This window comes from Chaetodon auriga, chromosome 6 (assembly GCF_051107435.1).
Source record: "Chaetodon auriga isolate fChaAug3 chromosome 6, fChaAug3.hap1, whole genome shotgun sequence".
Classification (NCBI taxonomy): Eukaryota; Metazoa; Chordata; class Actinopteri; order Chaetodontiformes; family Chaetodontidae; genus Chaetodon; species Chaetodon auriga.
In genome coordinates, this window is record NC_135079.1 from 7,199,119 (window position 1) to 7,221,552 (window position 22,434).

Here is a 22,434-nt window from a genome sequence, read left to right on the forward strand (position 1 = left end):
TGCTGCTCAGCAGTAACAATATGCACCCCACAGAAATCACAAGTCAAACAAAGTGCAAAAGCATTTGGGTTACTGGGAGGGAAGAACAGTGCCTGGTTGGAGTGTGTGCACATGTACAATAAGGGCTTACATGCATGAACACACGCCCACACACACATACACACACACTTCGTAATAAGACAATAAGAGGGCAGGGGATCACAGTGCTGCATACACCCCCACCAGCTATCCATTTATTTGAATAGCTATCTATTCATCCAGCCAGTGGAAGTATCACTCTGCATAGAAAAACAGCAAGAGAAAAGAGGGCTGGGTGAACGGTCCTGTGTGCACGGAGGAGCTCTGCTTCCCGTAAGCAGCCGATAAAAATTACAAAAAAAAAAAAAAAAAGGGGGCGGCTGGCCCAGGGGCAGATACCTCACTTCCCAACAGAGCGCAGTGCATTTCCTGAAACTGACAACTGCGAGGACTTGTACTGAGGCCAGACCAAACGTGAAAGAGACAAGCAGAAGGAGAGAGAGAGAGGGCAAGAGAGAGAGAGAGAGAGAGAGAGAGAGAGAGAGAGAGAGGAAGAGAGAGAGAGAGAGAGGGAGAGAGAGAGAGAGAGAGGGTGAGAGAGAGGGAGAGAGAGGAAGAGAGAGACAGGGGGAAGGCAGAGAGACAAAGAGAGAAAGTGGGTGACTCGGCCTACAGTACAGTCAGGAAAAATGTTGTAAATAGTGGAGTGACACACCAAATGGAGCTTGCAAATTCAAAGAAGCACATGCAAGCAAACACACACACACACACACACACACACACACACACACACACACACTTGTAGCTTTTGATCAGTCCTTTGCCCCAACCAAGATAGCTGTATATTCAAAGATAAAAGTGCCTGCTCGGAGTCTTTATCTCAAACCAAACTGTTATCAACTGTTTTGGAACTGGCACACCACAGCTATTGTTCACAGCTAGACCAAGTCTGACCTAAAAAAAAAAACAAAAAAAAAAACACTGTTGGACCGCAAAAAGAAAAACTTTGATAGAGGAGGGAAAGTGTGGTTTTGTCAATTATTTTCATGCATCTCTTCTTTTCTCCTTTTCTCGCTCCATAACGGAAAAGTGGGATAGCAGCATAATGAGTTGCAGGCAGGAGGAGAGGTTGAACGGGGTAGCAGCGGTGATGGTGGTGGCGGTGGTGTTGATGGTCTTGGTAATGGGCACACCCCGGCTGCAGGCACCAAACTCATGAAAACACCCCGACAAGGACATTTCCACTTGAGCTCAACCCTACACTTACCATTTCCTCCTTTCTCTCCGTGGAAATCCAGCCGAGGCAGAATTATTAAATCTAGACTGAAAAATCGGGGAAAAAAAAAAGAGTTCAATGATTGCAGCCTGCCTGTCACTGAGGACGAGCGAAGGGGGTGGAGGAGTGGTGTTGCTACAGCACAGCCTGCTGGCCACAGAGGGGAATTCACCCACCCTTCCACTCCGCTCCCCTCCTCCACACCGTGCAGTACTGCTGACGTTTGGCTTTTTTACGCCGCTGTTATTTCAGCATTTCACTGCGACATAACGTGTTCATCACCAGCAAAACAAGCATAAACAAAAACGCCTGCATGGGACAATATTACACCGCACACGGCCGAGTCAGTGCTCTTAGTTCTATCACACTTTACACAGAATCCACAAACACACTTGGTGTACTTTAGAGTGTTGTTGAAGTACTGCTGCACTTTTAAGTGACTTAAAACGGGACATATTTTCACAGTTCAAATGATTTTCCTCACCTTCTGGCGCTACTTTTACACTCATTTATACACAATCATTAAAACAAAACTATATATTTTTAAACATTTTACTAAGACAGGGGTGACTGCAGGGCTGTAGCTACCTTTAATGTTTTCTGGGAATTTTTATTTCCTACTTATTTTTGGTGCATTTTAAATTCTTCTCTTAAATGATACATGTTACTTTTGTTTGTTTGTGTGTGTGTGTGTGTGTGTGTGTGTTATTTAGAATTTTTTTCAATTTAGTATTTTTGAAAAAAAGGCAAAAAAGTCAAAAAATGAACAAAAAGGGATTCATTAGTTCACTATCAAGCTTTCATTCCTGCCTGTTTGGTGACTGTGCTGAAACCTAATTTAAATAAGCATGTTGAGAAAATCTCAAAGACACTGCTGCCTTTAAAGGAATAAAAAAAACTCATAAAATGTGACTATTCATTATTTAAATGCATTTTAAAATTAGACCATTTGTAGGTGCATTACTGGTGTTAAGTTCTTGCATTTGTAGAATCCAGGCCACAGCGGTTTTAATTGTACCCAAATGTTGTTGATTGATTTTTTTTTTTTTTAAAGGAAAAACCCTTGTTGATCTGTTCAGTGTGCATCAGGCTGTTTGATGTTTCACAGTTTGTTCCATCCTCAGCCTCTGACTCACTGTGTAACATTAACTGTACATGCACCACCCTGCTCTGCTCTGCTAACACCACCGTGTTGTGTGTACATACAGTATTTTTATGAGCTGACTGTGGAACATTATCATCACTTCTGTTACCATCGAAACATCTCTGATGAGATCACACACCAGTTTAGTGCCCGGATCCTTTTCAAACACACGCTTGTGAAGGTTTCCTTTTATTTGTACTGTAGTCTGTATCTGTTTGATCTTTTCTTTTTCTTTTTCTTTTTTTTTTTTGGTGTACTGCTTTGATGCTTTTAATATTGTGTTGGTGTATTGTGGTATCTGTGTCACACCTCTGGAACATCTAAAAACACAACGATGGTTTGGCATATTTAATGTTACAGTTCTTAGTAATAAATGTTTAGATGTAAGGACCAGGATTTATTTGTTGTTTAAGATTTTAATGGCTTATGTTTATATTTTATTTTTGGTTATTTGTGATTGTATGTAACTTCTACCCTCTCTGCATTACACAGCCAGCAGAGCCCTTCAGCAGCCAGATACACACACACACACACACACACACACACACACACACACACACACGGTGAACACTATCTGCACCATCTGCATATAAATACTTCTTAATCAAAGCACGGAAATTCTGAATTTTACTGTCATCCACGATATTTAATGTAATTTTACGCATTTTTACTGCTTCTCAGAGAGCTGGGAGGGCTTACAGCACTTTGATCCACGGACACCCTCTCTGACTTCCCTCCCAATTTCTCTGACAGGCTTTGAAAGAAAAGGATAAAACAGAGCCATAAAATTACAGTAGTAGGCTGGAAAAGACTTTACAGCACATATACACTTAGGAGTATAAAGAGGCCGGCCTTTCAGCACTAGAAGAGACTTATTTAGAGGGTTATTAGTCCCTGCCTTGGCCCCTGGGGGGTCTTTCATTATGAACTGGGTTCTATATGGCTCCTATTAACAGCAGTGGAAAAAATACACTGGGGGAGTAGAAAGAAGTGTGTATGTGTGTGTGTGAGTTTGAGGAGTGGAGGTGACAGACACATGGCCAATGCTTACCTGTTCCCCTTCCGTGATTTATAGCTTTTCTTTCCCTCAACTGCTTTAAAACATCTGGCTCCAGAGGCACTTAAGGTCTTGACTGATAACCTGCCGACTGCCTCTTAATCTCCAGCTACAGCGAGCGTACGATACAGAGCAGCACGAGAAGTATTTTTCTCTCTTCGCTTTAATCCTTTACATTGCTTATCTTTCTCCTGGTACCGCCGAGATGTCATCTAGTCAGAAATCCAACCACAGAAACACTGTGGTTGCATTTCTCTAAGAAGCAAAGAGCGCACCAAATTGCAGTATACTCACTGTGGTGAAGCTGCAAATGTGTGGCTGTGAGTGGCGCCTATAAAAAAAAGCCCGGTGATGGTGCGATAGAGGCAGCGCTCGGGTAACTGACTCTAGCCCCCCGTTGTCTTTCACAGTGGTCACAGTGATAAAGAAAAGTTCTGAGGATTAGAGTTCAATTGAAAACACACAAACTTTCCTTCAGAGAAATCGTATTCGATTAAACTCTGCTACCAGGTACCACCAGGAAGTTCAAGCTCCTGAAACAGGCTGCTTCTCAGAAAAGTAACGCTGTGTATAACACATGTTCAGCTTACTTTGCTTTAGTTTTATTCATGCCGTTCAGCAACAAGTGCAGGATCAGGCCTTCTGCAGTGTTCAAATTAAATGTGAGACTTTTTACGACCTTTTTAACACCACACGGAACGCAATTTAATACCGTTTTTACAGTCGTGGAAAAAAATTAGTAGGGGTAGTTCATTATTAACGACACAAATTTATACCACATTTTTTTCAGTACTACCCAACTGTATATAACAAAAATATCGAGTAATATAACCAATTGATGGCAAAAAAGTTGGTGGATAGATGAATAATTCTAGGCCTTTTTTTCCCCACAAAGAAAACAAATTCAGTGAGTTTTCATGGTGTATTAAGTGAATGCAAAGCGTTTAAATTCCTCTATAGGAAGTCTAATATGAACCTGCAGTGAAGGTATTCACATTCTGGAGCTTTCCTAAAAGAACAGTTTCCATTTCTCTTTCAGAATTGGGTGTTAAATGCATATTTCAGTGCGATTTGGCCAACCAAAATACATTTATGTCAGTGTTATATAAATAACCCACCTCTCCTATCTAAAATAACGGGAAGGGATATTTCAGAGCACTCTCCCAAAGAAAATACACCCAAACCCTCCCACCTCATAATGTGATCGCAGGCGGTACGCTTGATGCCGTGCCAGGTGGCCCATTTTAGCCAATTCAACCTCTGCTGACCCGGACCCAGCCTTCGCTCAAACACACAGAGAGGTGTTCATTCAGACAGGTGGGGCAGGCACTTGCCAGGGAGGAAGCGCACGTACACATGGGGACACATGGACACACACAAATCCATATTATGAGTTTCCCTGGGGTCAAAGCACTGGCCGGAGTGTTGTAGCTCCCCTTCAGTCAACCCCTCTCCTCTCCGGCAGGTAAACGCCCCGGCCTGTAGCATATCCCTGCTTCTGCGTGTAAGAGGGGCGAAACCACAGGGCCCCACAGACGAGCTCCATCAACAGGCCCTCTATTCATCTCCAGGCCCGGAACACTGGGCTCTCTGACGAAGCTCCGGCACCTGGCTGCGGATGGACGCAACATCAGAGGCTAGGTGGCGGCAGCGCTGGTCGCCACACCTGAATAAACCCGCCCCCCCCCCAGCCCCACATCAAATGGCACTGCTGGCCTATTTGAAAACCTGAGAGCACGAGAGCTGAGCAAAAAAAGAAAGCAAAAAAAAAGTTGTGGAAGGCTGCAGGATTGGCTGTACAAACAGGCCACTCAGGTGCTGCTGCAGACTACTGTTTTCATTAACGGGCGTGAAGAAGAAACCGAGCCCTGCACAGGAGAAGGAGGAGGAGGAGGAGGAGAACGTGGAGAGAAACACACACAAAAGACGGTAGAGTGTATTTATACAGGTGCCTCTAATACTGAAGTAAGGAGGGAGACACACCTCGAAGGGACAGGCAAGCATCTATACCAAGTCTGGGAATCCTCCAAGTGAAGGACTGGGTTGGGCACTGCTTTGATTCCTCTGCAGTCAGAGCAGGAGCTGCCGGGATTTGCGGAAGCACAATCTAAATACACAGTCACACACTAATGACATGCTTTGAAATTAGAGGTATAAATAAATTTGCGCAACAAGTGAAAGCAAACAAATGTAGGCACAATCGCGTTTCCTCCTCTTATTGGCAAACTAGTACTACAACTACAACCACACTGCTGCTGCTTCTTCTGCTTCTACTACTGCTGCGTTAATGTGCTGAACCCTCCACAGAAGATTCCAGTCAAGCAAAGGAAAGATCACAAAAATCACAACATCCTTCTGACCAAACATCAAGTATTACATCATCTGGCTGCCTGCACACTGAGTCGATCAGCTCTTGCAGCAGAACTCGGCCTCTAAAATGTTCTCAACGGCTCAAAAAATAAAAAAAATCCTTGGAATAATATCTGCTTACAAAACGAATGAGCCACTGTTTCTGTTCGACATTTTGTTTTTTTTTTTCTTTTATTTGATGTTATTTGTCATAATTGGTCTTTTCACTGAGTAAAAATTGCATTTATAATTAAGAGTTTGTACTGGCTGTTCTACGCTGCTTTGTTTTCATATTACTTTTAAAATGTTAAACAACAATCTAAATGTTCTTTGTGTGATCTCAGAAATAAAAGCCCTCTTCAGTAATTAATGTGATGTTGTTTTTAGACTACTTACTTCCTCTTCAGTCATCAGCGGAGTTCTGCGATGCTAATGAAGAAGAAAAACATTTCCAAATCATCTGGAGTTTATCATCAGTTTGTTTATGGCTGTGTTTGTGTGGAAATAAATACCCTCGAGCAACCTGATTTTGACTTCCATTAATGGGGCCCGAATAATTTGACTTTGTGTAATTATGTTGCTTCATTAGTTTAATTTGTATATTTAACCTCAGTGCTGCAATCCATTAGGACAAACATTATTAAATAAAAACCCTCCAAATAGTCGAACCAAGTGCAGCATGGAGCGACGAACTTAGAAAGGCAACTAACAAAAACACTAATTGTCATTAATATTGTCCCTTGAGTGTGTAATTGTTAACAGCACTCAGGCCTAATCACAACAAACACTTTTCCAGTTTTTTCTTTTTTGCCCTCAAACAAAAGAGAGCAGCGATGACATCACAGAGCGGCTCGGTGAGTCACGTTGTGAAAACAGCAATTTCCTGAGTTCATTTTCCTTTTCCATTATCTGTTTTTTTTTTTTTCTTTTTTTTTGTGGTGGTGAAGAGACTCTGATGCCAAAGATAAAGCGATGCAGGGCCCATGCACACACACACATAAACCATAAGCATGCAAAACATACAGCTAATTTCTGCTTTGGACTCAAATCTTTCCACTTGGTATATCAAGCAGCGTTCGGGTGATTGAATAAGTCATGATGTTCGGGCATATTTACAGGAATGTTCGAGTGAATAAAAGCTTGTGTTGTGAGTATATTATATGGTTATTAAACACAGCAAGTGACTAGGAGTCCAACAGTAAAATCAGCATGAATTGCTAAATTGCGAGCATCCGGAGAAACCCGATTAGTTCAAACTTCAGACTTCAGAGAAAGAGAAAGGGAAAACACCCACATGCATTTCTGCAGTATTACACACTGTCAGATAAGAGGACAAACTAATGTGAATGAACCCAACTCTTCTATTTTTTGGCTTTGACTCAGTCTGGTTCATGGGTAGTTACTCATGCTGATTTTGGATTCGACCCTGATCCACCGCACCACACCAGGATACTCACTAAACCAGCATGCCATGACAGGCTCGCTTCAATCTACTACTGCACGCAATCCCGGCGGATTTAAGTGGAGCTAACAGAGCCGAGATATCATTTCCAGCCACTGCACACAGGCCGGTCAATAACACGGATGCAGCAGTTTGAGATGATGTTGGTGAGAGTATCTTTTTATTTGGTCTGGACGGTTTATTTATGCAGTACTTGCTTGCTGAGTCTCTGGATTTTTCAACCTGCGGTGAGAGGCCATAAAGCGGCCCATTCTCCCAGTCACTGATGGTCCCTGGCCATAAAACCCTCCCAGAACCACCAACACCACTGAAGAGGAGTAAACACTCTCACCCCTTATAAGAGCAGCACGAGGGCCTTCATTAATGCGGGATGGCCAGTGTCAAGCCCGACTAAAGGCACTCTTTAATTAAGCACTTCATGAAAATGCCTTTTATTGCATTGGGTGTGACGTGTCTGTCATAAAAGATGGCTTGCTGATTCTCTTTTTGGCCCCTGGTAGGAGAATTGGCTCCAGTTGCCAGTGATCTCTCTCTGTGGAAGAACAGTAAAATTTTAAACACACGGCATCATCTATTCTCTGTAGTATACAGTGTGTGATTTAGATTAGAGTGGCCTGATCCAACCAGGAACATGTTTTACAAGTAGTATAACATTTTAGTTACTTTTTTCACACGTATCACATATCTCCCATTTAAGGAATCTATATAACACTCAAGAATAAATATGGTGTAGGAAAAAAATCTCATGACGTTTATTGCAGTAGGCCATGCCGTAACATTGGATATGTTCCATCTCGTGCATGTGCAAGTTAAATCATACAAGAAAAGTCCCTTGTGGCCTGGAATGACGTATGGTGTGCTCCCTCTGTGTAAAACAGCATAAAACTTTCCCATCGCTGTGAAGTTCGCTCCGGCAGAACCAGATTTGAGGTGACAGAGAACCCAGAATTTGTTGCACTACGGTTTTCAGCATTTCGTAAACTTATTCAGTTTCATTCTTCCTGACTGACCAACAGTTGGCAGGGCACAAACCATCATTTACTTTAGAAACGTGTGAAAGTGTACTGCTCATTTCATCTGTAGCACAACGGCATCCATTGTAAAACTGGAACAAGAAGAAGGAGTCTGCAGCTGCGTTGTTGGTCACTGTTTAAGCTGCCAAGTTTAACTGTACATATAGAGATTTGTGGCTAAATGCACTGCAAACTGCAAGTCATGACTTTCATTTGATTTCTGGAAAGAACCTGCGGTTCTGTTTGATGCTGCCCCATGAGTGACTCGTCACATGTCAGTGTAACGCAACGCAGAAGAAACAAACAGCATACAGTTTTGTTTTTCAGTGAGAAAACTGAAGGGGGCAGAGCTTTATAAGTCAAAGTTCATCACCAGGCAGTGGTGGAAAACGCTGTTCTTCAATTCTAAATGGAAGTTGGTGACAGACGACACTTACACTTGCAGTGTGTGATGCCAGAAACAGAAGACTTTCTGCACCAAATTTAGCAGAAAACTGAAATTACTGCATGCATTGCTAGAATGTTCTCCTGGTGCTGTGAAACGCACTGAAAAAACTTGCCAAATACGAGCTAATTCAGACGATGAATTTCTCTCCCAGCTGCATGAAATTGGATTTATCTTTGTGTCGCAATCCTTCCATCTATCCAAAGCAGAAATAATATAAACAGTAACAGGTCAACCAGACACATCTACCTTAAGCTGCCACATAAAAAATGTTCCACAAGGCCTGCACACACTGCAGCAATCAAACCCCAAACACCCCCGACCAACATACTGCCTGTAAGAACAAGCCAATTTCAATTTTGACTCGAGTATGCTGCCAGCTTAACTGTAGCATTGATGCTGGTTGTATTTTGGAAAAGCGAGAGCAATTAAACTGATTCTAATACGTCCAAGTGAGTAAAGGTAGAGTGGAGGTCAGCAACCACATAAAAAGCCCAGAGTCTGTAATGAGATTAACTACTGAATCCCTCCATGCACAGCTCTGCTGTCCAGAGAATATGAATCAGTGCGTGGCTGTTTTACTGCACCAAGACTGTTTTCTGTCTTTTTTATGCGCTCAAAAATTGGCAGAAAGTCAAGAAACTGGGGCACAATTTGTTCTTTTCTTTCTCAGTTTCTTTCACTATCTTTTCATAAAGTTGCAGCACCCGGGTAGCTTTTCTTGCTGCAGGGCAGGAGGCCACAGATCTTACCCCATCCGTTTGTCTGTGTGCACATGTGTGCCTGTGTTTGTGTCTTGTGCATGTGCCCAAAGTGGGGCCCTTGCCTAGTCTAGTTTGTCATTCTAATACTTGGCAGGAAAGCCAAAAAATATTAAGAGGATTTATTGGATATTTTCACATTAGATTCACGGCTGAATCTTGCATAAAGCCCCATAAAATAACTTCTTAGTCAGCACATGTTTCGGAGCACAAAGTTGAGGAGAAGGGTGTATGCTGTCGGGGGGAACTTATATCACAAACATTTGTCAAAGTGACAATGTTCAAGGTTTAAGAAGGCTCCTGTGACAGGAGCCATGAATGCATTTTAGATTTTTCCTCTTGACTAAACACCATATGTTTGAAACGCCCCTCTGTGCCATCAATATCAGAGTACAGTGTAAAAGACAAGCATACAGAGGCCGCACAGACAAAAAGTCAATTTGTTCAGAGCTCTGCACAAAAGACGCCAGTTGCTCAGCAGAGAGAGGCCCCTACTTGAAGAGGACAGGCCGTGATGCATGTGTCTCTGCCTGCAATCCCTCCTGTGGCGCTGCAGTGGCTTTTCATTGTTTATCTCCGGCTAGCTTGTAAGAGGGGAACTAATTAAGAGCTGCCTGCAGGTGGCTCATGCAGGCTTTTACAGGTCTGAGAGGAGACAAGGAGGAGGAGAAGGGGCAGAAAACCTGGCCACACCCACAGGAGGAAGGAGCAACTGCCTCAGGTCACAAGATGACAGACATTACTAATCTGGTGCTGCTCGACGGAGAGAAGAACCAGGAAAGGTCTTTTCATTTTAGGGTGTCTTTTATGTTCACGGGGAGGCAGAGAGATGATGCACTGATGAGAAACAAGGGTATTACAGCAGAGGACATGCGGACAGAGATAGGACACAATCAGTGCAATCAGCTAAACAAGGCCTTCCTCTGTTTGGGGCCTAAGAAGTGTACTTGGAAACATTTACTCATTCTCCAAGAGGGTAAATGTCAATCTGCTTTGGGGTGGATTTAGGATCAGCAGCCCCGCTGGGGTTTGTTATGATTTCATTCAACAGTTAATCAGTAAATCCTAGAAATTTACGTCCTCAAAGTGTACTGCTGTACACACACTGTATCATAACCGAATCATAACAAAATCAAGCCTCATTTACACACGGCCAAGTAAACAAATAGTGCACGAGTAGTGTTTACAGTCAAACGGGAAGTACTATGTTGACGGTCGTGGAACAAGTGTCTGAGCTTTTTTGGGTGTTTTTTTTTTTTTTTTTTCTGTTTGAAATTTTACATAAAATCCAACAAATCACTGTGAGCTGGTTTTACACAAACAAACAAAGCAATACTGAAGATTTATCTTCTGAGAGGGGAAAAAAGCATGCTTGTGTGTTTGTGTAGGTGGGCGTGTGTGTGTATGTTTTGGGTTGAGAGGGGCAAAAGACATGATTGCGTGCGGACACTTCCCTGCACCACTTCCTCTTCAGAAGTCCAGAGACGTCAAAGCCAGCTGTATTGATGCCTCTCACATGTGAACTACTGTAACACACACACACACACACACACACACACACACACACACACACACACACCCTCAGTTTGGGGGTAGTGTGCTTCCGCAAAGCCAAACAAACAGCGGAGCGTTCCAGTCAGTGCGGTCACAGAGAAATAAGAGCGATAGAGGCCCCAGAAACGTAGAATAAACGCTGGCTGAACAAGCACCAAGCTAAACTGAGGAAAGCGCCAGCTCATGCCAAATTTACATTAAGGCTGGAAGGTGTGGAGACAAAACCGAACAGAAAACCAATACAGTGTGTGTGCGTGCAAGCCGCCTCAGGCAGCATGGGTGGATGCGGCAGCCAGATAAGGATGCCAAATCGCAGCGCTGTCCTCAGTGGCGTGACACCAGGGGCAAAACAAACCAGCTGTTATGGGAATGTGCCCAGCATGGCCCAAATCTGAGCTTGGCTGTTACAGCTGAGTTATGGGCACAGAGGCCCTGCAATGGATACAAATAGACACTGTCTGTCTCTGCAGCTGGAAGACTGGCTCTCTCACACACTCAGTCATTAACATCCAGTGGTCCCACGCCCACATGCACATGCAAACGGTCAGACAAACACACACAAAAAAAAGGTGATTAAAAAAACATGTGCGTGTATCCCGGCCATGAGATGACACATGCTGAATTTTCCTTGACAGATTACCATGAAAGTCATTTTAATAAAGGATCAGATGATTCCCACATCTGTTCAAGGGATGTTAATTATCAATCAACTGGCAGACTCGACTTGTTTATGCTGTAATTGACTGTGTAAGATCCAATTGTGGCATAAAATGTTCTAAAATAGTCCACTGCACAGTTGACTGGAACAAAGGCTGTATTAATGCTGCAATGAGCAAACAGGGCCTCTAAAACAACAGGCTATAGGCTTTTAAATGGCATATTATACCAGCATGTTGCCTGCATACTGTAAAAGAGTCGCACCGCCCTCTGTTAGGAGAATAAGGGCCGGATCACTACTAGACATGACACTCTTTGCATGTTTTCACAGTGAATTCGATGCCACGATAGAAGCACTTTGGGTTTCAGTGTCCCTGCCACTTTGACAGTAATAAGGAATGTAGCTGGTGTGGAGATGCAACCTATCCTGCAGTTGTGCAACAGTTTCGCAAAGCAACAGGGTTCATTCCCACATCTGAACATTATAAAAAGAGGAATTTAAAAATCTGCACGACAAAGATTTACCAACACGCTGTAACAGAGCTGCTTGCCAAATGTCAAACACTGATAGAATCGCCACTGTAGGGGTCAGCAGGTGGTAACTGCAGGGTGGCACAATGCAAAACGGCTTACAGTCAGTCATATTTCTAAATAAAAAGAAATTGATTTCTGAAATACCCTACCAACAGAAATAAAAAAAAAACAAACTGATGCAGGAAAATGTTTGATGAAACAAAACCAACAATCATGAAAAGATACAGAGAGACAAACAGAAATACACAATCATTTGGACTAAACACCATAAACATGATGCACATGAACTAGGGAACATACATACACACATACACATAGGCAGCGCATGTAAATAACTTTAATGTGAGGTAAATATTGTTTTTATATGATAGTGGCACATATATGAAAATGTCACTATTTATTATGTACTCGGTTCAACTAATGTACTCTAATAATGATATCTGGAGAGGGGTCACAACTTAGCCCCATATGTATCATTTTATTGTAACCTGCTCCAATGTTTTATGAATAAAGTAATTAAGAAATAATATTATCTCTTTTCTTAACTCTATCAATGATATAATGACATCTTCCTTTATACAAAGATGGTCACTGTAAGCTCAGATATCAATGAAGTGCAGACGCTACACGCATGAGTGCAAATGTTTGGCTGTGGCAGAAAGTTTCAAGCATGAAGCAGACTCTTCTTAAGCATCAATAAAAACAATAGGTTCCATTTAAAAAAGAAAAACAGCCCAGAATATAAAAACTGTAATCACAGTTTCCAGAAGTGGCGCACACATTAAATTTTAAATGATTAATAAGAGTTTGGGTAGTGGCTAGTCATGGTTTCTATGATGTGTCACAGATGAAGTTTTCCATAGTCTCCTTTTGACCAGTATGTAAGATCAGGGTGGGTGGAGAGGTGGAGAAAAGGGAAAAAAGAGCAGAAGAAGAAGAAGAATAGTGGGAGAACCAGTGCTGCAACTTGTGGAATTCAAGTGCCGTGTATAGAAAGAGTCCTGGACCAATGCCACGAACGTGCAGGTCAAAAGATTGAAAGAGAGAGAGGAAGCGTTCTGCTGCTCATAACCATTGTTCTACTGCGAAAGTTTGTTCTGTTAATCTTTTTACTTGAATTAAAGGATCAGATGATCCTCTGTGGGTGGAGAACGAAAACTGGAAATTGGGGGAAGCTGTGCATAGGTGTTCGCCCCGTATGTTAATGAACAAAAGGTGGCCTAAACTCTTTGTTTTCAAGAGGGCACAGAGAGGAGAATGTAGGATGAATAGGAAAAGCAAAAGGCCAGAGGTGGAGCTGAGCAGCGGAGGTGGCTGTAAATTTGCAGGGCTAACGGAGGGAGCACAATGCCTGCAGTCATGAACAACATCAACTGACACACATCTACAGAACGAGGATAAGCGCACGCTTACATAATGAGAATAAAATCTTCAATAAAATACTAGAAAGGCGTCTCATTTTAACACTACCATTTGGTCATTTTTAGACATTATCTGCTCTCTGCGCAGCACTCTAGAAGTTCAGAATGTCCCATAAATACCCACAGAGATTGGTCAGAAAATAGAAGCACAAAAAGGACATAAATGATTATAGATAAAAGTTTCTGACCAAAACACCACGGAGGAGACATTACAGGTAAAACCAAGCAAAAAAACAAACTCTCAGTTCACACATATGCTGCCACCTGAGGCATTAAAGGGCGTTGCAGCTCACTGTGATGGATGTTCACTATGAATTAACCATATCTGTAATTAATGAAAGGGAACAACCATATGTACACAATATCAGCTCCAGCCCTGTGTAGCATCCAAAGCCCATAATCTACTGAAACCTCCAACCCTCTCCATTTAGGCCAATGAGACTTGGTATCACCTGCCTGCTCAGTATGTAATCACCAAATCTGGATGCAATAACGCAACATGAGTCGGTCCCAGTGGGAAAAACGCTCCAGCAGTCTCCCACTACTGGGATTAAGCCAAACAATAGTGTTGACATGTTGTCTGTGCAAAGTCGTTCCACTTTGCTTCTATGTGAGCGCTTGTAGTTACTGTTGATAGTGTAAACTTTGAAAAACACCATGTGGGAGCACTGGTTTGTTGATGCCGGTGAAAAGACAAGAGTCAGTGGAGAAATAATGGGAAGTGAATTGTTTTTGCAGCAGTCATTAACATGCGCTGCTGCAGCACGTTAACACAGGAAGCAAAGAAAATCTAATTACATCAGAATCGCATTTCGGTTCACATTAAGGAAACTCATTTGAATGAGCGGGTCAGCGGGAGGAAGGAACAGCATCAAAGCGCATTCACAATTCACACAGCAACCAACAGCAGTGACGTCTCAATCCTATGAGGGCATGTGGTGACAAGCCATCCAGTACCTTAACATGTCCTACAACCTATTGAGAGGGATTTCTTTGACATTTCCCTCAAGACTAAAGGGATAATCCCCTTTATAACTCTCTGTACCTGATATGGCCTTGGTCCTCAACAGTCTATTTAACCCTCAAGAGAGTTCAACAAAACAACTTCATTTAGAGAGCAGCTAGAGGGGCTCTCCCGTCCCACAAAAGGCCTTTAGGTACTATGACGAGTCAGGAAATCAGTATTATATGTATCAAAGAATGGAGGTCAGCGCATGGGTGATGGATGGGAGGGAGACGAGGGCTCTAGAGAAGAGCAGCGGGGACATTTTTTGAGACTTACTGAGCTTTGTTAGTCATCACCGGCAGGGGAATGTCCTCACTCATGTAGTCCAGCTCATCAGTCAAGCTGTTGGCGCGGGAGATGTCGATGGACGTGCTGTTATCGTGATTCCTCCTTACTGCAAAGAGCACAGATGAGAGATTTTACAGTCTGAGGCAAAATGAGAAGTGCAGATATGTGTTTAACTGTGAGTTTGTGTGAAAAAAGGCACAAGAAGACAGAAAGATACCTGGAGAGCCAGGGCAGCTCAGAGTGAAAGATGACCAAGAATGATGAGGAGGGCCTGATGGCATGCAAAGAAATATGATCAAACAGCAGAAAAGAAAAACAGGAGGAGGAAAAAAAGTTGAAACAAACATTAATATTACCATTAACATGGAGGTTTTACAGAGAATGCAAAGCTTCTATATCTGAGGAGTGATTTTAGGGTGGAATTATCTGCTGGGATAAACTATTTAAATTGCATATTTTTGAAGACTTTATATGTGGAAGAAGAAATTGCAGTGCTCCAGTTCAACAGTGCAGTTAGCTGGCTGCTGGCTCGGCTAAAAACAACAGCAAGGAACAACATGTGTAGCTGGGTCTTGACCTGCAGTCAGACGGTCAGATGTGAGTTTGACAAGACTCTCCTCTAAACCACCAGGCCTCCATTGTGATGAAGAATGGAGGCAAATCTGTGCCCAAGAACAGAATGACCAGTCCAATTCAAGCAAAATCCATTCAACCCCTCTTGCACTCCATCATCGAGTTTGTTTAACATTGTCCAATCCGGAAGCAGAGACAGCAATTGAGAGAGAGAGAGAGAGAGAGAGAGGGAAAGAGAGAAAGGGGGGAGGGGGGGGTAACCAGAGCTAACAAGAGCCACCTTTAGCCTCAACTTCAGCTCACCAAAGGAGACGTGAACTGGCTTATCGGCTACACAAACAGGATAAGGGTTTATTAACATGCAGTTTATCTGGCCCATCAGTACAAACGTGTTTGGTTGGGAGAATATGAGCAAAGAGCAGGAGAGGTGGAAAGAGAGAGAGGGAGAAAAGAAAGAGAGAGGGAGAAAAGAGAGAGAGAGGGAGGGCGCTCCATTGAGAGATTCTCACAGACGGGGAGGTGGGTGCGGCCAGACAGATAAGTGAAGCGATAAGCCGGACACTGACTAAATCAAACAATGACCAGTTTATTTCTGACCACTGGAGCTCCACAATGGCCGCTTATCAACTCCACACCCCCTCACTTCAGTGTCCCAGTCTGGGTCCCCACAGTCCCCTGGGCCCCTGTCCATTCCTAGCCAGGCCAGCCCTGTTCCTCACCCGTGGTGTTGGCAGGGCACCCAGTAAAGAAAACAGGCCAGGTCAACTCAGGACCAGTGTCTGACTCTCTCTGCTTGGCTCTGGTTTGGTCCGGTTGGGGACAAAGGCCCAGCCAGCCAGCGAGTCTAATTAAAATACTGTCTGGGCCACATTAAAAAGGCAGGCTAGCTAATGATTAACACAGAGGAGTTTTTAATAGGAGAAAAAGGAGTACTTAACCAGTGGACGGGGTTACTGGTTTGACAGTGCAGTGAACACATACACACTATATATTCATCCTTTGTGATTGTAGCTTTGACAAATGACTACAGGTACATAAAACACTCTTTATTCTTGTCTTGATAAAGCTACCATGAGACCAAGAATGCATTAAGATATTACGACGTAACAAAAGGTCATAACCCAGCTCCTGGGATGAGTTGCGATGGGGGAGCGAGAAGGACTCACCTGGTTGTCTGATCGTTCTGATGATTCCTGCAAAGAAAGGCAGAAATGTGTTTAATATGGGACTGCAGCATGGCTGGCAGAAAGCAGAAAGGACACATCTTTCCAACTAATGTAATCAACGATCTCTATCAGCTCCTGCTTTGCAACACAGCAACATTTCTTCCTTCACTGACAAGGACAATACACTTGATGTCTGCCTCCATGCACTTCACTTAAAAGGTGTTTACTTGAAGCGGCTATCATCAATACTTTTATAACAATAACGTCAACGTCACTCTCACTGCTCTCAAAGCGTCATTTTCAGATGGAGCAGGCAGCTTTTTTCAATGACGAAGCTCTAAACACAAAGTGTACTCTCCTTGTTCAGCACCAAACAGCCGACACGGTTTAGTGACTCGCTGGTGAGCGAAGTGCAGCTTTTAGCAGCTAAAGAGCCTGATACTTCAATCAGGAGTCAGAGGGGACCAAAAACAAAGCTAGAAAAGAGTGAGTATTGCATTCACAATCTCCAGGTGACCAGAAACACAACTCCAAATGAATGCTAATGTAGCCTGTAATAAGCAACTGCTTGCTAAGTCACCGTATCAACTTAAATGTGACGATGTCAACACTATGTCTACAACTTGTTTCCACTGCTCAAAAGAGGCTGAAATGCTGGTGACAATAGGAAAAAGTGCCCATGACAGTATGGGGAAAAGCCTGAAGCACAGATGAGATTGTCTATTCGTCCATATTTTCTTTCAATGTAACCATGTACTTAATTGGCAAGTCATGAAAACACCCAACTGCATTACCATGCAACTTAAATTGGCTGACTCGCAAACCTCGACAGAAAAATCTAAATTAATTTGGCACGTATTTCATAGAACTATTAAAAAAACAGTTGCATCTCTTTGCTCATTTTTAATGAATCCAGCAGCCCGGCACCATGTTGAAACTGTAGAGTTGAAACAATAAATGAAATAGCTGCAGCAGCCCCGGTGCAGACAGTTAACATTGCAGATGTCTACTTTATGGCTGGCTCTGAAGCAGAGATCATACAGTCCCACGCTGTTTCAACTCTACACATTATCATTAGTGACAGCAGGCTGCAGGCTTCTTTACATGGTTTTATGCCATCTACAGCTTGGCCATTTCCTTTTTCCCCATCATGGTTTCAGCATCTATGAATGTTTATTTACTGAACATATAAGCAAAACATTAAAATTATTACAACACACAATACATGCATGTTGACGTAGCTTGTACATGTGTAATAAAGAGAAGTAATACTGGATAAAATGTGCAATCTAAGTGTTCTGACTTTGATTTGATTGCTTTTTCCACATGCACTGAAGACATGTGTTCCCCTTCATTATCTAAGATCCACCCAATTAAGCAGGAAACTAAACAACTTTTCCCCTCATAAGTGGTTGTTCCTCTAGTGATGGTCTCCCTTTATGTCAAGTTTATGCCACTCCAGCCCCTTTTATGATTCTACGCTTTGACAGGAAAAACTCATAAAGTGCATTTATTAACCTGGAGTCTGGGTCAATTCATTTAGCCGGGATGTCTTTTAACACAGGAAGTAAACCACCGCCGCCCCTTGACCAACCAGCCATCAATCATATACTGTGTGTATAGACATGCATTTAAAAAAAAAGAAAAAAAACACAGTTCATATTATTATGTACGAGTGGTGACAACAATTAGGAACCACTAAAATATCTGAAATCAACACCATCATTTTGCTTTTTGTTGCTAAGCCGGCTTTGGCCTGAGTGCAGCAATATTGGTAAACTGCGAGTGGTATTACAAGAAATTCCCACTTGTAACCTTGATAAGCCCGTATTTTAAAGTTTTTCCACTTAAGCCCTGTGTGAGTGTCTGTGGCCAGCAAAAGGGACAAGTGAAGCAGTAAAGAGCTTGTAACCATGACCTCTAATCACCACTGAGGCTGTAATAGCTTCCATCTGGCCTACTGAAGACACCTGGCAGCCATCTTGGGTCTAAGGGGCTCAGGATAGGGCCTCTGTTTACTGTGTGAAAATGAGAAAGCGGCACATAACAACTCCTCCCATAATGTGTAATGGTCTCCACTGTTTGTACGAACTAAGAGAACCAAACTACAAGAGGTTAGCTTTAAAAGCCACATTATGGTCGCCTGTTCTATAATTACTTTTTACTTCCTGATGGAACAAGGATGATAATATGACAATGACAGAATTTTGAATATGAGCAAGCATCTGCAACCATGCTAACAGCTCTGTGAGAGCATTGCTTTGAGCTACGTGCTAGGTACAATTTTTACCATGTTAGTTAGCATGTTAGCATGATAGATTTTTACTAATTAGCACTAAACATAGCTGATGGGAAAGTCATTGGATTTACAGGTATTTGGTCATATATCAGTAAAGGTGTGGGACCCCTCCCATGTAAATCAGGTTTTTAACCTTGTTAAAATGTCCATGTGGTGTTTTTTAAATGCTACAGGACATATCAGAAGCGATCATTAGCATAATCCTAAGGCAGTGAGCACGGTCTTTAGTCAATCATTGACATCAGATCTATAAGAATCAGTAAAATGTTTGTTTTCTAGTTTCTAGTTTTGACTCTTAACCTATATGTGTAAAATATGCAAGATTTGTTAAGCTGGCAACATAATTTTTATTGTAATCTATCTTTATCTCTTTATCTGCAGGATTTATTTTCACAGCCATTCAAATAAGGATAACAAACCCTTGCCAACACAAAAGTACAAGCTGACAGCTAATATTTAGAAAGTAAGAGCCATAAAAATCATCATGGATTTTTTTTTTTTTTTTTTTTTTTTTTGGCCAATTAAATGCACTGAATGCAAAAACACATCAAACTTTTACTGAAATAATGGACTTCCAAGGCCTTTAAGGCAGCATGACATCATTTCAGGGCCCTCAACGCACATTATTTCATCAAACAAAATTGTATTAACAGGAACAGAAAAAAGTTGGTTTCATTACTGCAGTAATTCACTTCGTCAAATGTCCTCCACATGACACAGACTTGCACTGCCAGCTGGCCTTGAACGGTATTAAAACGGCAAAGATAACTTCACAACGATATTCAGCGCCATTCAAAAACACCTTCTTCAAAGAACACGGCGTTCTGAGGTGTCAAGCTTTGTATTAAAAAAATCTGTTATTAGGAGCTCCAAAATGAAGTCAGTTTAATCAAGCAGTAATAAAACAGGCCTCAGCGCTTTCATGTGTAATCTTGGCTACTTGACTTGTCTGGGACGGCCTTGTTGGAAGAAAGGCAATTTGCAGAGGTTAGCTAAGGTTTCTTTGAAAAACATGCACTAAAATTAGCAAGCAGCAATAACCCCTGATATATGTTTGATAACTGTTTTGACATCGTGCATTACAGGAACGTACAAGCGGCACTCTTTCCAGTGGATTACCTTCAACAGCCCCTGTTGGCTCTTCCTGGAAGAACGAGACGTCCTTCTTCTCCACAGAGTCATCAATGTGGTCGTAGGTGATCTGGGGGATCGATACGGCCCTCTCTGAGGCCACACCCATAGAGCCATTACCTCTGGGCTTCACCCTCCTCTTGGGCCCCCTTTTCTGCCAGAGGAAACATCAACCCAGTTAATAAAAAAGAAGTGTTCACTACAGTTATGATAGACTCGATTACAAGATCTGATCGGCAGAGTTGAACCAACTCTGCAAACCAAATGTTCGCCAGCAAGCTTCTGCTACAGTTCTGGATATAGGTGGGGTCCCCCTTTCCAAATCCATAAAGTCTTAGAAAGGCTCTTTTTTGGTCCCTCAGAGGCGAAATTATCATAGGAGACCAACAAAAAAGCTCCATGAGTCACCGGAGCATGCAAACCCCTCTACCACAATAAGGACGCTGGTAGGTCGTCAGTGACTTTGTCCATAAGGCCTCATTCATGCAAGGAGAATTTATTCCAGAATAATTTCAGAGAACGATTCATCCCTGTTTGAATTAAGTGTTGTCTGTAATATTTGCTTCTGTGTTTTGTGTTTTATCTGACAGGCTCTTCATCTCACAAACAAAAAAACTCAAACGGAAGTTTCAGTATTGCAGATGCACGATCAACCAGCAAAATCAACTAAAATAGAGCGGAGACAAAGCAGCCATCTTTGTAACCTGAAGCAGCCCTCGTCACTTTGCTTGCTGATGCATGTTGTGGTTGTGCACATCTTGGCCAAAAAGTGCTGGTTATTTATCTTTTTGGGCTGCTCCACAGTCGGCTCACTTCCAATGCTGTCTCACTGTAAATCATTTATACTCTATTTAAAATGTACATGTTTTGTGCAAATTTAAGATTGCAACATTATAACTGAACATTAGTAATAAACTTGAATACATTTCAGTGGTTCAACATTGTCCAGGAAACATATTTTCTGAAGAATAAGTGAACTTATCGAGCCATTTCAGCCAGCTGTTAAAAAGCCATGCTGTGCCAAAAAACACTGCAATGCCGAAACACAGGATTTTCTGTTGGAACATGTGTAGTTCTCTTATACATCATAATCTCACCAGATTTCTATGCTCGCACGCTGGTGACGTCAGATGTACATGTTTAATCTCAGTTTCTTTGAGTGAGATCACAGCTATGTGCTCTATGAGTCAGTGGGTTTCTGAGGACCTGAATGGTGCCTCCAGTCCGATCCTTAGACCCACTGACCCACACCGACGTCATGGACGTGGCCTTTATAGAAACTCAATTATTTGGACTCAGTGGATCAGACTTTGGCATTGACAACTGGCCAGCAGTTCAATCCAACTACCCGAGGTTTGAATGACTCATTAGCAGAGAGAGTGAGAGAGGGAGGCGGTGATGGGTGTCATAAGACTGAAAGAGGAAAAAGAGAGAAAGACTGTAACAGACACTGAGTTTAAGAGTGAGAAAGATAAAGACACAGAGAATGATGGAGTTAGATATAAAGAGGAGAGGGAGAAAAACCGTTGTGAACGACAATGACGAGGGCACAGACGGGCAGAGGAAAACTTGCAGGAAAAGCGTTGAAGAGAGAGTGAAATGAAGTCCGTTAAACAGACAAGAAACAGGAGAGGAATTACGAACGACAGGGGGAGGAAAGGGGAGACAGAGGGAAGTCAGAGGAGAAAGTCACATGCTGAAACAGAAAAGAGCGGAAGCAGCCTTCATTCTCCCCAATACATGTGGGTTCAATGCTACACAAAGATTTTTTTGTTGTTGTTCTACTAGACAAAGGTTTACTCCCATGAGAAAGGCGGCAGTGACATCATCTCAACTGACTGACTCTTTGTCCGGCGGAGACAAAGGCCTCGAGTCATCCTGGTGGAGTCAGGCCTTGGGGGAGGGAGGGGGGGGTGGGGCTGCCGTGTGTGAGTGTATTTGTGTGTCCTTCCACGTGTGTGTGTATGTTTGTGGGAACTTAACTTGCCCTTTTATGCTGTATGGCCTTGGCACAACATAGCTAATATTGTTGTGAAAGGTGAACTGCACAAGGAGACAATACAGCGTGGGCCAGACTTATGCTAATCCACCCTGCGGTGTCACAGTCTGACAGCGTTTTCTGACAACGCTCCTTTGTCGACTTCTTGATGCTCTGCACCTCAAGTTCAAAAGAGTCTTTCAAATGTCGACTGGAAAAGAAATCTTCCGTCTCATATATGAAAAATACCACATGTGAGTATTGTCATTTCAAAATGAGTTATCTACAAGAGGAAAATGAGC

The 22,434-nt window shown here is 42.6% G+C and overlaps 1 protein-coding gene across 1 annotated transcript in view; it reads right to left on the minus strand.

Annotated features, from left to right (window-relative positions):
* Positions 1-22,434, minus strand: part of kcnq1.2 (potassium voltage-gated channel, KQT-like subfamily, member 1.2) — a 157,406-nt gene that overhangs the window by 111,190 nt on the left and 23,782 nt on the right. Inside the window, exons 11-14 of the mRNA XM_076733173.1 lie at positions 20,143-20,308; positions 16,725-16,751; positions 15,203-15,256; positions 14,974-15,091 (exon numbers count right to left, since the gene is read on the minus strand). Of these exons, the coding sequence (XP_076589288.1) occupies positions 14,974-15,091; positions 15,203-15,256; positions 16,725-16,751; positions 20,143-20,308 (365 nt within the window). The remainder of the gene's footprint in view (positions 1-14,973; positions 15,092-15,202; positions 15,257-16,724; positions 16,752-20,142; positions 20,309-22,434) is intronic.